Genomic DNA, 17,288 nt, shown 5'->3' with positions numbered 1-17,288 from the left:
GGACAGTGACGATACAGTTTAATATGTAAGCCTGGCTGTGGGTATCAGCCAACAGCACAATGACATCCGTTCAAGTATGCATACTGTCACTCTATAAACCATTTCTATGGGCCCACTCATCATGAAATGTCCACACAATGTAAATGGCAGGTGGTGTTTTCGAATGGTGCAAATACATATACATAAAAAATACATATAGACTTTGTAAAACAACGTACCTTGGTCCATGATGACGAGCTGAGCGCTGGCCTGTACGTTTCCCGCTTCATTCTCTGCCAGACATTGATAAAAGCCCTCGTCGGACTTCACCAGGCCCTGCACCTGCAGATTCTGCTCCTTCTGCAAAGCAACAGACAGAACCAGCTTAGCAAACTCACCAGTAATCACATATTCATCATCAGTAGGAATGCACCAAAATGTAGGCCACCAAAGATTTTAGGCAGGAAGAGAAAAAAGGCTGAAAATGTTGTGGGAAAAAAGCAAAAAACTTAAACAGGTCTGCAATAAAGTGTCAAATTCTAACAATGATGAACATTAATGGCAATGAAAATGAGGAACAGTGACTAAAAGCACTGTTTTCTTCCCTCTTTCCTGCGCTGGTCAGCACAGACGCATTCAAACAGTTCGAGCAGCAGTAGATCAACAGTAACACACTAACACGGTCCACTACAGACCTCTGTTCCATATGGTCATTAACTTTTTATGGTCCTAATGCTTTTTGAGCATTAACTGATTTGATGAAATTCCTTAATGAAAATCACATAAATAATAATGAGTAATAACATCATTAGGTAATAAACTTTATTATGTTTTTAAATGTTGTTACTGCAAGCATGTGCGATCGTTATACCCTGCTGATTATGGTTTATGCATTTTATGGCTGTTTCATCTGTAAATTACAAACAATAAAGTAGCTTGTGCACACACAACGCTTCTTGCTGGAGAGCACAGACTGGGCTGGTCGGCTAGGCTGGCGTTATAATGTCACGTGGGAAACCATGAAATAACATATTTTCATAATTTTAACAACTTTTTATATTAATATTATTTAGCAAGCTGTTTAAAATTAGTCCTCTAGTTCTCTGTCAGCATCATCAGCACTACTATGTTAATTTAAATCATAAAAAACTGCACAATATATATAAAAAGACCTTTTTTCAGTTTTTGGTTTAAATTTTCTTCCAAATTTTTCAGTTAAGAATTTTAATTTCAGTTCGTCACTGATAATCAATCTCATGGAAAGGGGGGGCCGATTTAGACATGAAACTTCATGAGAGAGTTCAGAGACAAAATTATAGGGGTAACTGCTATGGAGTTTTTTAGTTCACTGAGTTAACGATGCTAATACAAGTCATTTGTACTGTTTTTTAAATGATTTTTTTTTTTTTATATTTTTTGATTTTTTATTTTTTTTTATATAATTTGTTAAATTAATTTGATGCTACCAAGGTCAAAAAGTCAATTCATAAGAGTTTTGCCTGACAAATCCCACTTCTATTATAAGTTGAGGTCATTTTAAAAGCTTGTGCTTAGACTTTAAATATAGCCACTGGGGATGCAATTTGCAGACGGTCTTCTAAGCTCTCAGAGCGGTTGTGACAGTTCACAGAAATCAACATGTTTTCATTAGTTTCAGATAAAAACTATATGAAAGCTGTCTTGGTTGCTAACAGTGATTAATTACATATTAACCTTTTCTCGTCCACCATTTGAAAACTACTGTTCACGAAACTGTTCAATAATTTTATGTTGGCTCTGATTGGCCGACACCAGAAACCTATCAAATCTAAATGATTCATGTGAATAGCATGTTCATCATGCAAGAAGGGGAAGTCCACCAAAAGGATAGATTTGCATGTATGTATACAGAAGCAAAGGCATAAAGGGTCAGTTTTCCAGCCTCACATAGGACTGAAAAGCATTTTCCACGGGATCCTTTTAAGTATCGCCATTTAGTTCAAGACTAAACTTAATCCATGTGTGAGAAACTGTGTGAAAGACTTACAATAATTCTGAAGTAGTCGCTGGGGATCACAGCGTCCCCATTCTTCACCCATTTAATGGTGGGGGCTGGTGAGCCAGTGACCTCGCACTCAAAGACCACATCCATAGCCTCGTGAGCAAAAGTGTTGACCGGTCTCTTCAGGAACTGAGGAGGAACTGCAGAGAGAGACGAGAGAAAAGCATGAGCAAATGAGTCTACGTTCACTTTATTAAGTGTGCATCAATATCAATCATTGCATAAAAATGGGTATAAATACATGGACTCAAATGTCTGGAACCACTGGTCAGAATTTCTGTTATTGTACTCAATCATAGCTTTGGTAAAGTACACTGAAATATTAAAAAACAGACACTAAAAAGGTATTTCTATATGCTTTATTCTGTACTTTTCAACAGGGATCAATTTTAGTATGGCAGTTTAGTTCAAGACTAGACTTGATCCATGTATAACAAACTGACTTGAAGTCTTTCAACAGCAATTTTTGCCTGAAGATTTGACCACCACTTTCCAAATATGAGATATTCATTTTATTATAACTTCATTGTCAATGTTTCACAGCTCTTTTAGTCGTTATAGAATCATCTACAGCTCTGTTCATCATTCTGGACACATCTGGATCTAAAACATCTTAATTTTTTAAGTTATGGAATGTCTGTCCAGAGTAAAACTGATTAAACAAACTGAAAAAAAAACATTTAATGTAATGATATCTTGCCAAATGTTTAATTTTTTTTAATCTTCTGCTCGATGTGCACTCTTAGACATAGACTCCTCCACCACACATGCACATGTACCTAAAAACCAGGGCTGTACGATATCGACTTTATCGTCGATAAAGCTGTTGGATATTATGATGACGATATGAGAAATGATAAATTATTAAAATAGTGCACCTCTGACTGGATGTGGCACAAGGACAGACTTAAAAAAAAAAATTAGATATGTAAACAGAAATGTAACAAATCTCTCCTTAAAAATGTAAAATACAAATTTTACAAAACACTACAGTGCAAAATAAAAAGAAAAGAAACACTGCTAAAGTCAGAAGTGCAAGCATGTTTTTTGTGCACTGAAAGGCTGAAACACAGTCAGCAGTACCTTAACAGCCTTTCTATAAAGACTACAGAAACAAATAAACATGTATTTATGTTTTAAAAATAGTATATCACGATACTTTAAGATGACGTAGTTATTTTGTGCATAATTTATCACAATAATGATAAAAAAACGGTCATGTTGGCCATGGCAAATTTATTTATTTATTTTTGTTTAGTTATTAAATACATTTTTTTTGTGTTACTGCCTCACACACTTAAAACACAGTACACAATGTGAGAACTGTTATAATATTTGATATGTTTTTACAGGCTTGTAGTTCAGCAGTTTTTAAGCTTTGCAGGTGTGTTTGTAATTGGCTTTTCAGCTAAATGGTTAACTCACTCGACTCTGCAAAGAAGCACTAATTAGGCTTCTAACGGTTTGTGCCGGGAATATAATGACGTCTCTCTGGTGCTGCTGAATGAGGCAATATTATCTGTTCTATCATTTCAGCTCTTAATGATGCTTTTATCGCAGAAACTCATATCACAATAACAATAAAACTACGATTTATCATGCAGCCCTCCTAAACATGCCTCTCCTGACAGCCCGAGGAAAAGCAGAAGCGTATACCATCCATTTCTGCTCAGTAATGAAGGAGGTTATTTGATCTCTGGAGATAAACAGCACTTACATCCCCTCACTAACAAGGTCATATGGAGCAGCATGAGACCCGGCCGTGTGCTACAGCTCCACATGGCTGTAGCTGTAATGCTGCTCTGAACCGGACGCCCTTCACTCTGACCTGCTCGCCATCCCTCTGTCAGTCTGGCATATATATAAACCTCTACCTGCAACCTGACTTCAGCACTGAGTGTACAGCACTAATCCAAAGTTCAGCCCCACCTGACTGATGTTTTATCTATATTAATCTATGTTTTGATCTAAAGCAGGGGTGTCTAATGTTTTGATGTGGGTGGCCAAAGTGAAATCTCTGTGGTGAGAATAGGGCTAAAAAGAGAAATCAAAATAAAGGCAGGTTTCAAAATTAGTTTTAAAAATTTAATTTTAGAATATTACACCACTGTATGCAAACGTTTGGGCATCCCTGGTCAAACTACATGTTTTGTTGATTTTCTAAGTGAAAATAAGCACATTTTCTACAGAGAACACACTTCATTTTTCATACACTCATACATTTCATACATTTTTCAGCTAATTTTATTTGCTGATGTTAATAGTTTGGAAAAAAAATAAAACGTTAACTATAAAATGTACCAGAACTTCTGAACAGGCCATATTTATGCTTAAGTTTTCTTTTAATGTGTTAAATTCAACAAATAAACAGCAGTTGTGCAGTATAATGTGCAGAAGTGTACTCACTGTGAATAATTTATTTTCACTTAGAAAATCAACAAAACAACAAAAACATCCCATTTGAACACCTGAACTTTTGCATTTGGTTACTCTGGCTAATATGGTTATTTGGTTCCTGAAATACTTGTAAAAAAATATAACTTCACAATGAACATTAGATTTTATAAATTAGATAAAAATAAAAATATGTGCTCATTGAATAAAGGCTAAAGGCTCTAAAGGATTCTGCTTAAATGCTTGAAGTTTGTTACACGGACAAATAAAAATGGAAGTGAATTTCCAAAACCAACATTTAAAATGCATAAAATATTCCCCACAAGTTCTTAGCAGCCAATCATGTCTCTGCATATGTAGAGCTTTTTCAAACCTGTTTACTACATGAAAACACCTGTGTGTGTGTGTGTGTGTGTGTGTGTGTGTGTGTGTGTGTTAAGTGGTCCTCAGCTCCTGCAGTATTCGTGGGAGTAATCCTGCTGGAGGCCCTCCCTCCACTGCCACGCACCATTTAGCACAACTACAGTTCACATGCTCACTACCTACTGCAGCTCAAACTGCTGCAGGACCACCAACACCAACACTTAAGCAGCCACATTCAGCACTGTGCACTCCCATTACTGTCAGCTCACCAGCTCACTTTAAACTGTAAGCACAAAGAGTGATAATCGTGCATCACTTACTGGAGAGGAAACCGCAGCAGTCGGCGAGTCACTGTTATTTAAATAAGGGGCCACTGTCTGTTTATAACACACAGTGCAGTCAAATTGGATTTAAAGCTGCACTATGTAAGATTTTCTTTTGGTTAAAGCTAAAAAAAAGCAGTGTGAGTGAGTCAGAAGAAAAAAAAATAAAAAAAATACAGTGTTGCGCTGCTGTGAGTCACCCTGCACCTGAAATAGTGATTTCAAAGTTGGATCAGGAGGTTTTGGACCATGTCACGTGTCATTTGGACCTCATATTTGATGTATTAACATCACACGCACAAAGGTCCAGGTCTCAAATGCAGACAAGTCAACATTATACTGATGAAGATTTGATGATAATAGAAAATTCCCTCACATCCTCAGAAGAGACGTCCTTCACCAAGCTTTGTGCTGCAAATGGAATCTAACAAATCCATATAATGTCTGAGTTACACTGAGGAATCAGAAAGCGAGCCTGTATTCTTCTAAGATATTAATAACCTTTTTTAAAATTAATAACCATTTTTTATCGTATTTGTGTTTATTTGTGTTTGTTCTAATGTGAGAGTGTTTTTACTGTCAAAAACACACTTACTGCCCAAACGAATTGAAACAATTATCTTAAATTTAAACAAATCTTAAACGGCTTTCCTGCCTGCCGAAACCGTTGCAGAGCACTGAATATTACGCTGAAGGCATCATTATACTACAATAAGAGTTCTACTCTTGGTGGTGATTTGCTTTTCTGTGCACACTGGAATATTTTCAGTACTCATATTCTTGGAGAAGCTGAATAAAAGGCAAAAGTCAGCCGTCCAAACAGCTGCTACTATTGTTTTCAGCTACAGCTGTGTGTTTTGTTGATTTTTTTCAAAATAAGTTAACGTATCTTCTACACCCCATGTGTCAAACACAAGGCCCGCGGGCCAAGTCAGGCCCATGGCACAGTCCTATTCAGCCCGCAAGATTGTTTTAAGTTTATATTGATATAAGCCCGTTTCACCATGAGCTGCACTACAGTTCCCAGCATGCACTGCATCGTAATGTGCGCTCCTACCCCCTCCCCCAACAACGATCTAAGAGACAGGACCACAAAAACAACAAAAAAATACAAGATGGCAGGTGTCCAGTTCAACCAAATGGACAGTTTTGAAAAACCTTCTGTACACTGAGGACATTAAAAGAGGATTAACAGTTATCTGCAGCTAATGTCGTCTACTGTTTTAGATAATACAATTCGTTTTTATTCAAAGTTATTTTTGAATCATTCAAGTATTCAGTGCCTATTATTGCCTTTGTAGTTTTTCCATATTTTGGACAAACAATAGTCCGTTTGGGTCATGGCAAAATGTTTAACACAGCTGGCCCACAGATGTGTTGGGATTTTTTAATATGGCCCTTTTAGTAGAGTTACACAAACCTGCTCTACACAGAACGCACATTTTCATATATATACGTATATGAAACATATATAATACATGGCCTGTGCAAAACTTTGGGCATATTTTATGTTATGTTTTATTTTTGTACAGGGTGTCCCAAAAAAATTGACATCATTTGAGATGTGAATATCTGAGTAACTACATGTCCTCGCGAACGAAATTAAATAGGCTTCATGTTGAACAACACAAGATTAATTTATCAAAATTTGAACAAGAAATTCAGAGGGATGTAGATTTGATAACTGATTTCACAAAGCTTCACAAATGTAATATCTTCCTATACTGGTGGTCGTCCAGATTTGTCAGCCTTCCTCTTTGAATTTTTTGTGCCGTGTCCAAATCTGCTTTCCTGTTGGTGCATTTTTATCGAATTTTGTTGAAAATACACACTGCACACTCTCGTTTGACTGTGTTCGAGCACATTCTAACACACAAAATGCCTTTTCATTTCTAGTGAACGCCGTTCTTCAACCTGAAAAACTTAAACTTGGTTAGTTTTTACACATTTTGTTAAAATTTGAGATAATTTGAGGGAGAATTGGCTGTTATTAGACCACAAAATGATGCCAGTTTTTTTGGGACACCGTGTATATTAATTTATGTTAATAAGTTTAACACAGCAAATAAATAAAAGTTGTGCACTACATTTTGTGTGTTCTCTATAAAGGACGTGTTATAATTTTCACTACTAAAACAAACAAAAAAATTATCGGGGGTGCTAAAACTTTCGCATATGACTGTATGTGATGTATTTTTCGATTCTACTGTATAATAGTAGGTCATACAGTGTCAGAAACAACAATATTAATCAGTTTGCACAATGCTAATTGATGAGGTACAGCCATTCAGTACTTGTTAGCCACGTTAGCCTTTTAGCTGCAGTGCAAAACTAAGGAAGCAAACTTTGTCTTGGCTGTTTGACTAAATTTGGGTGAAATAAGTGGAAAAACTGTAAATTTGATACGACTGAACTGAAACGCTGAGTGAAAGCTGGAAGGGAGCGACGCAGAGTCTGTAACAGTCGTCAAGAAAGGAAAAACAACATGGCTGCACCTCACGAGGCAGAGCAGGAAGAAGGTTTACACTAATTACAGCCCTGTTAGCCCAGCGCTAACAGATTAATTTCACTGGCTTTGTGTGGAATCCTGAGGAAAACACAAACAAGCTGAAAGGCATGCAGGCAAAGATGCTCGATCAGTTTTCCCAACAGCTCTGCCAGCGCTGGCGCAAGGATCTCCCCACTCGCGCTGTTCTTTCCAGTTCTTCTTAAATATATCAACCCAGCTAAAACACAACCAGCACATTCCTTCACTGCAGGGTCACCCATCTTCTGTGAATCGTCTGATTTAGCACCAAGCAAGGAAACACGCTTCCACAGTGACTGCCAATCACATGTATACAATTTTCCCCTTATTCCAAACGTGAACAGCCAAGACATGTTTGGTTTTCTGAAATCTGCTTCTCTTGCTTCTGGAGCTACGAGGCTAATGCAGCTAAACAAGACATGGAAACTTACGGAGTACTGGGTTCATTTTATCACTGCAGTGGCAAACGGGGTACGAATGCTCATACCCAACTCAAATGTCTGTTATCTTTCACATCATCAGGAAAGTCTTCACGTAAATATGGATTGTTAAATTGTCAGATGCATCAGAATCACCTGCCTCCGAGGTTATTAATTACTTGTATTGATACCAGCAGGTTTTTCTGTCACGCACTTTAAAAACTGATGCGTCATGAAGTCAAACTCTGCATCCACACTGCAGAGAGGAAGAACCGATCCAAAGTGTGGCTTCATTTCACTAAGAAAGACAACAACAGTGCTACCAGCAAAGTCTGTTAATGTCTTTTAAAGCATTACAGCCCAAAATTCCAGAAATGCCACGTATTTGACACTCTACGCACGAGTGCCACTGCTTCCCAACCAAGCAGCACATCCATTACACTCTCAGAAATAAAGGTAGTAAACTGTCACTGTCTCTTGTAACTGGGGTGGGACCATCAAGGGTACATCTCAGTACCTTTAGTCAGGGAACAACAACATAACTGTATTATAATCCACTGAAATTATATCCACAAATCCACAAATACGATCTCGTCTCCAGGCTTTTTATTTTATTGTTCTGTTTTAAAACATTTGGTTATGAAAAGGTACAAATACATACTTTTCACCTGGAAAAACTTATTTAAGGATCACAGTTGGACCTTAAAACCACTGTTGTACCTACAAAGGTTCATTTACACTGTTTGTACCTTGATGAACGGAAAACGTTCCTGCACTGTACCTTTATTTCTAACAGTGTACCAAGGGTAAATATCCTGTCACAATAACATTAGCGCTGTGTGGGAAGGCCTAGCAGATTTTTTCTTGGACTAGGAAAAGCTAAATAAAAACAAATGCTGTACCAACATTTATCAGTCAGTTTTATGTTTGTTTTTCACATTTTACCCTTTTAACAAAAGTAGCAATGTAAATTATTTCAACAAATGTCAGAGATACTAAAACAGCTGTACTGACACTGAAAACCTGTATAGGACTTACTTTTCTACCCTCACAGAAAACTGATCAGGAGCCATTAAAGGAATCATTAAAGAATCAGACCGATACAGCACAAGAAGGGGCTCTGCTGGTGTCACGATGTCAAGCTTGCAACAATAGAAAAACTCTTTTCTGGTGCTATATAGAACCATTTTCAAAAAGGTTCTACAGAGAACCATATACAACACATTCTCCATCAATCTGAAGAACCATTCCTCCACGCAAAGAACCATTTAAGCATGAAATGATTCTATACAGAACTCACGGTTCTAAATATTCCCTTCACTAATGAGCCCTTAAATCTTTTTAAACAGCGAAAAATGAAAAATTATTGATTTAATTTTTTTTTCCCATTTTTACTTTATTTAAAATCACTTATCATGTTTCATGAGTAACACCACTGATACAAAAACTCTGAGCTTTTCTAAAATATCAACATTTTAGTTTCAAAGTGATGTTGTATGTAGAAAATATCACATTCATAACATTTTCAATTTTAGAATCACTTAGGTTTCTAACACCAGTGTACAAAGAAACCTTTGTTAAAATTAAACTATAGTTTTTAACATTTAAAATAACTAATATAGACAGAGAATGTTTTTTTAGAAATTAAGCTGCAAAAAAACATTAAGAAATTGTTAGCAATTAGCATTTTTTGCTTCACATAAAAACAATCCTTTAGCATCTGTGAAGTCACCACTGTGACATACACAAAACAACCAAACATCACTAAAATAACTTTTTTTGATGTTGTTGTTGTTCATAAGGCATCATATACAGACATCAGGTTTCTGTGGTTTATTCTTATTTTGAGCTCATTTTCATGGCTTCATTTGTCACCACAATGGCAGAACGACCCGTTAGCACTGATTAGCATTGATTAGCATTGCGCAAGCTGCATATCTTAATCATCACACATTTGCCTCAGACATGACATATTATTAAGTACCCTCAAACAGACGTGCGTATGTGGTTTCTGACATACTATGTACTAAAGTGCAAACAGAATTCATGCTAAATCATGACTGCTACTACTGTTTTTAGCCATATGGTGTACATTCATTGACTGTTAGCTACATTAGCCTCATAGCTCTAATGCAAAACCAAAGTTAACATATCATGGCGGATTAACTACATTTGGAATAAGAGGGAAATTGTCTAAAATTCTTTGCCATATCACTAAACAAAGCTGCTCATGGTCACTTTGTTTACTTGTGTTTAGCATTTGGGTGCTGCACCTGACCACTCAGCTCCGAACTAGCCTACATATCCTCAGGTGCCTTGAGCAGGAAGCTGGCGAATGCAAGGCAAATATCTGCACTGATGCTGGAACCCGTCCAGACCAACACAGGAGCCTCCCGGTCCCCTCGCAAACGGCTTTCCAATTGGACGATCAGAGCGCTGAGTGGCAGAGCCAACTTGACAGGGCTAAAATGATGAATAGCTCTCCACTCGTCCTCCTGCGGCCTGCGAACCCAACCTGCCGAACAACACTTGTCACACGCCGCTGGCCGCAACGCTCACGCCAGCCACACGTGGGACAGATGGTCCATTCCAGCACGAGGGCCACTCAATCGCTCTGTCTCTGACAGCCAGAGCTTCTCTAATCCACACAGCAATACCAGCAAAGACAAACAGGCAGAGCTCTGCACTTCACACTCAGGCACTTGCACACACTCACAGAAACAAAGGCCAGGGGCAAGTGTCCTGTTTGTACACAAAGGCTTGGGCTTGTGCTTTGCTCGCAAAAACTATCCAACAGGTCAAAGGTTAAACCATTGAGAGGGGCAGGTGAGGGGACAATACAACCAACTCAATCCAGACCCTTAAAAAAAACAAACATTAACAGCTTTTCTCATTTAACACCTTTCAAAGTAGCCATAAGACGCAGTTTTTGTCCATTTTATCAGCTCCACTTACTATATAGGAGCACTTTATAGTTCTAATTACAGACTGTAGTCCATCTGTTTCTCTACATACTTTGTTAGCCCCCTTATACCCTGTTCTTCAGTGGTCAGGACCCCTCAGGACCACCACAGAGCAGGTATTATTTGGGTGGTGGACCATTCTCACCGCTGACATTGAGGTGAGGTGATGGTAGCGTTAGTGTGTGTTGTGCTGTTGCATTGTATATCTAAGAATAAACGAGAGCATGCCGGCTAGCGAGCTGTCCAGAGCAGCTGGAAACTTACATGGCCCTGGCATTAAGACTGGCAATAATTCATATTATTGACTCAATTATTATTAACAAGCACTACAGCCAGACTGGTCTGGATTCTCTGAATAAGCATTTTATCCTATTTGCTATAAAATAATTATTATCAATGTTTTTTCATTAACTTGTAACAATTCGATTAAGTTTGATTAAGGTATAAAATGAATTAAACTACAGAATTAAAGAGCAAAACCAAAGCAAACATTTGTAATGGTACAAAAAAAGCAAATGTACACAATACAGACTGTTTTTTGAGGTATTTTTAAGACTGATATATGTAAATGAACTGATTTTTGAATGTCTGTCCTGTATATTCAGAATATTCTGGGATATCAGAAACAATAAAACACACCTATACACACAATAAACACCACCTCCTCCTTTGGCACGGCAAGATCTGGAAGGCTACAGAGGTACATCTGCATTCACATAATAAGAAACAATGCAGGGTTCCCTCCTTTGCAGACTGCCTGCAGAAACATGACTCCTATCACGTCAACATGAACAGTACATGTGATGTCACAACCATGACTAGTTCAAAGCAGCCTGTTTGTTCAGCACAGTTTCCACATATGTGACCTGTATGGTTCAGAGACTTTAACAATGTTTGCCTGGTACACCAAACTTTTAGTTCAAAAAGCGAACGCAATTCAGTTTTCCATTATACGAGGCCTTTAAAGGAGAGAAAGGGGCGAAATGTTCCTTCCTGCCTGCACATGCACATCTTTGTCCTTACAGTCACGAGTTCATAAAACTGACCAAGACAAGTGACCTTATAAAATCCTCTCAAATGTCCACAAAAGCACTTATCCTTGTCACACTCTGTAGTGGAGAGTGTGCCCTCCACTTTCTCTCTCTCTCTCTCTCTCTCTCTCTCTCTCCTTTCAATATGTGTTGGGCTACAGCTCAAACATCAGTCTTTTCTCAGCCTGCATCAAACAGTGGCCTGGCAGAGCAGGCTGCTTCATGTTCAGCATGCTATAGCAGAGGCAGCCTATGAAAGTTTAATATGAGCCCAGGCTGGCCTTGTAACACAGAGAGAATTGGTACTATATGCCCAGACCCACAAACACAGGCTCATATTACCCAGCACAAGCACACACACACACACACACACACACACGTACATGTTAGCACATACACACACCACACGTACACATTCCAGCTAACACATGTGGGCTCATTACTGCTTCTAGGTCTCACCCACGCCCACATACTGTTTCGTTTTAATACAATATTGGGACGTGGGGTCATATATAAGTCCCGTATGTGTGTGTGTATATATATATATATATATATATATATATATATATATATATATAAAACCTACCTACAGTAGACAGCAGAGTACACCATGCAAACTCACAGAGCAGGGCTGTCAAATGCTGAAGCACCCAGGGTGTAAAACTCGCCTATCCTCTGCTGCATCACCCACTATAGAGTGGAACCAACATCAGCACAAGAACTGTGCATCAGGAGCTTCATGAAATAAGTCTCCATGGTCAAGCCGCTGTACACAAGACTATGACCACTATGCCAAAAGCCTAGCGTCAGGTGTAACGTTCTCTGGAGTGACGAATCACGCTTCACACACTGGCAGCGATGGGCTGGGTTTGGGTGATGTCAGAAGAACATTACCTATGAGAATGCATAGTGCCAACAGTTAAGCTTGGTTAAGGGGGGATAATGGTCTGTGGTTGTTTTTCCATGGTTTTGGCTCGACCCCTTAGTTCCAGGGAAAGGTAATGCTGATGTTACAGGTGCAACTTCATATTAATGCACATGGTTTTGGTACTGAATGTTCAACAAACTCATGAAGGCTTGATGGTCAGGTGTCCACATACTTCCGGCCATACTATGTACATAAAAAAACCAGAGGTTTCCAAGCGTAATTATGTGGTAGATCTCCAAAACGGTCACCATCAGATAAACTAGCTGATCTGTAAGAGAGAGGAGAAAATCAGGCTCCACTTTGGCTTCAGATCTGAAAAGATCCACGTGTTTCTGTCCATCCTTCCACTGTGAGAAGACAACTCAACACTATAGGTCTGAAAGGATGCGTAGCAACACAAATAAGCTGCTGGTGTTCTTGGAACAATGAACCGACCAAAAAAGAGTCCAGAGCTCAACATTATTGACCATGTTTGGGATTACTTGAATCGAGAGCAGAAGAAAATGCAGCCAACTTCTAAGACTGAACTTGGGAGATGTGAAAAAATATCCCTGCAGATTTCTTTGAAAAACTGAAAACAAGCCTTCTGAAAAGAACAGAAGCTGTAATAAAGGCAACGTGTGGACACACCAATTACATTTGATAGAAAAGTTGGTATTATAATCAGTTTTGAGGCTTTTGTGTAATTTTCTTTAAAACATATTTGTTTGCACAGCACTGTACACGCAAGATACCTAAGTAATGTTGTGCTTCATATGTATTATATAAATAATGTAGGTATCCCTTTGTAAAAGTATGTGCCATGTAAGTTATATATGCAAGTACTGTTGCAAATATGTAATAATTGTTTAAGCCTAAACCTAAAAATAATCTGAACCTTAGCAAATAAATTATTTACGCTTTCAGTTTTAAAAAATTAACCATGCAGCTTTTTTAAGAAACTTAGGACCAATTTGTTGGTCTGTAGGTCAGCCCTGTTTATCCCTGGTTTCCCTACAATGTTAGTACATTTTTGCCCTGAAAATGTATGAAAACACACTCACACACACACACACACACACACACACACACACACACACACACACACACACAAGGCCTGGAAATAAAAAAGGCTGTGGGCTCCACCAAGCAACAAACATACAGCTCCATAATTAAAACCTACTGTGTCCTCTGCCCCAATTTATTGTCTTGCCAGCTCCAATAAAGCTAGAGGTAGTGCAGCCGTGCTGGAGCTTTCTCCCCTTTCACTGAGGCCTCAAGCTGCTTTAGTCTTTAACCTCAGCCTCCACTACACCCCAACACAGCGGAGAGAACAGGCAAAGGCACAGACGCATTCAATAAAGCGTCCAGAACACATTTTCTAACCTGATACACAAACCTAAACACTGTCCAACATGATAAACGGCAATATATATTCAGGTTTACATACATACACATGGCTGCTGTTGTGAGATGCAAAATATAAAGCATCGTTTGGATCGTCTGCTGTTTCTGGCTAATTATTGCAAACCTCACTGTGTTGTTTTGCAGAGTGCTATAATGCACTCAGAGGGTCAGCTTTCAGTTTATCACAAAGGTAACTCTTAGAAGACTGGAGTTTTGACTGTCGCCTTGCTATACATTCCATTTACATTACATAATTGTTTAAATATATATATATATATATATATATATATATATATATATATATATATATATATATATATACATAATTATATTGCTGTTGCTGGAAGAAAACCTCATATCTCCAAAATGGTAACTTTACAGGAGAAGGAAAAAATATACTGTACGTATAATGTAAGTCAACAGAACCAGACACTTTCCCAAATCATTTTGGGCTGTTTGTTATGGTCCATTTTTCATGAAATGTACACACAATGTAAAGGTCAACAAGTATTTTCAAATTATGTAAAACTGAAAAACAACACAATGGAGATATGAGGTTTCCTTCCAACAGCAGCGACATACAAGTTACAACGTGGATCACATTTGCGCTTCCACACCTCAACTTCTTTCTCATTTGTTTCAATGTTGAACAAAACAAAAAAAAAAAAAGTAAAATTCAGATCTCTTCTCTTCTACTTACGACACAAATGTGGTCTTAAATGTTTAGACTTTGCAAGTTGTCCTATTTGTTTAAATAAGAAACACGTCTTTGTTACTGACGTCTTTTTTCTTTGTATTAAATTTTGTTATAGCGGAACAACAATTAAAAAGAAACACAGAAAACAGTCAAAAGAGAAAACATCTACTGGACAATAGACGGGAGAGCAGTTTTGATACTGAGCAGCAGAAAATGCAACCAACTTCTAAGACTGAAAATATCCCTGCAGATTTCTTTAAAAAACTGAAAGCAAGTTTCTCGAAAAGAAAGGAAGCTGTAATAAAAGCAAAAAGTGGACACGATAAATAACGAAAAATGTTACACTATATTTAGTTGTTCATGGATCCGTCTAATTTTCAGTTCTTTCTGACACTAAAAAATAAATCATTTGTCCTGTTTTGCCAGGAAATTAAATAAAGGGTGGTCTCTGACTTTTGCACAGTGCTGCATACGTAAGCACCCATGCAACGATATTTCTCATATGTAATAAATACATGTTTAACTACCAAACAAGACCACAAGCACAACAATAAATTCTCCTCTTCCACTTACAGACACAAATGTGGCATCGATTAAACGTTTAGAATCTGTACTTTGTTCATTAATTTATGTGAAACTGCAACGTTGTCGTTACCGTTGACTTCTTTAAGGGTGTTTTTTTAATAGCAGAAAAACAAGCCCAGAGAAACACACAAAAAGAGGGGAAATCTACTGGACAGCATGTGGGAAAGAGCTGTTTTGAAAAGCCTCATTCTTTTCCTGCTGTAGAGAAACAGCGAGAACTGTCTGAGCCTCTATGCAGCCGGCTGGATAACTTCATCACCACAAAGGCATTCTCCAGCTCATTCAGTGAAGTGGCAGCTCACTGCATTCGTTCCAACATCGCTCTATTCTAACGGGAGACAGGCCGAGAAGTCTATCAGGGGAAGAGGAGGAGAAAGGCTAAAGCCTAGCGACAGCAGCTCATTTCTGGCCTTTGGAACGAGGCGGGGGGGCGATTCCTGATCATAGGGAAAGAACAAACGCTGTCCAATTCTTATCCTGGATGAGTCTGATCATGCTTTTCTGAATCACACCAAAATAACAATCGAATCACGTGGAAATTTCACACTTCTTGATGTACTGAATCACTTCCTAAAGAAACATAATCAAATTGCTTTGAGGTCAGAGATTTACATGGCTATTGTGCTGGGATTTGTGAGCAGGGTCCTGCACCAGCGCACCCACACAATGCCTGTCCCATCCACACGACCACACGGCTCTAAACCCTCCGTGTCTTTTCTTCCCCCGTCACACCGCGGGATTGATTCCTGGCAGACAGACAGACGGCCAAAGCGCCGCATTTGCATGAAACGTGGAGCGGAGGAACGAGATCTATCCCATTTTCCCCGATTTCACACCCTCCCTGTGCTCCCTCGCGCACCCTTCATCCCCACATAATAACCTCATGGGCTTTCAGGACAGCTTCCTTTGTGTCCTCCACGCTCCAATGTCACGGCAATCCCGGCTATTACGGCAAATTCTATACCTGTTTATGTAAACATGGTCAATGCACACCACAAGCATGCAATCCGATTACAGAACAATGTCATTTAGACAGAGCTTGGAGGCTTGGGGTACTTCAGTGTAGTGGTTTGCACTCAACATCAAGTTTGGCATGAATATTATTCAGGAGGACCTTTTCCTTAAGCTTTGATCAACGCAGCCAAAATCATCGCCTGTACAGTCATGAGCAACTGATGTACACTCGTCAAAATGGCCTTCAAATGATGGCTGAGATTCTATGTGTTATCTGTGATGGCTGTACTATGCTATGTAAATCAGAGACCACCTTTTGAGATTATCTGTTAATCGTGCTGCATCTATAAAAATGACTTTGTTAAAACTTTACTGTTGGGTAATGTTCCTAGGGCTGTATGGCACATAAGATTGACATAATAGCATGACCCTACATTAATGTTTATGAATGCTCATTCCAATAGACGTCATCTGTCAGAAAGGCTACCTTAGCTAACTTTGATCAAAACTGGCAAATATAAACTTTATAGCGATTGACACCTGCTGGAATAAGCATTTCTAAACATGTATGTAGGGTTATGTCAGTTGTTATGACAAGCTTATGTAGGTGTCATGTAGCCTTATGAAGAGCACCCTACAGTAAAGCGTTACTGAAGATTTTTATGGACGCAAATGACATTTGGAGAGGAATTTGCGGC

At 38.5% G+C, this 17,288-nt stretch overlaps 1 protein-coding gene across 6 annotated transcripts in view; it reads right to left on the bottom strand.

The window, feature by feature from the left end:
• Window positions 1–17,288, bottom strand: part of neo1a (neogenin 1a) — a 234,938-nt gene that overhangs the window by 68,195 nt on the left and 149,455 nt on the right. For all 6 annotated transcript variants that reach the window (XM_036587065.1, XM_036587061.1, XM_036587062.1 and 3 more), the window contains exons 6-7: window positions 2,006–2,160; window positions 219–339 (exon numbers count right to left, since the gene is read on the bottom strand). In XM_036587065.1, coding sequence (XP_036442958.1) covers window positions 219–339; window positions 2,006–2,160 — 276 coding nt within the window. The remainder of the gene's footprint in view (window positions 1–218; window positions 340–2,005; window positions 2,161–17,288) is intronic.

Source organism: Colossoma macropomum, unplaced genomic scaffold, assembly GCF_904425465.1.
Source record: "Colossoma macropomum unplaced genomic scaffold, Colossoma_macropomum, whole genome shotgun sequence".
Classification (NCBI taxonomy): Eukaryota; Metazoa; Chordata; class Actinopteri; order Characiformes; family Serrasalmidae; genus Colossoma; species Colossoma macropomum.
Note: the sequence above shows the minus strand (reverse complement) of the source record. Positions and strands in the feature narration are given on the sequence as shown.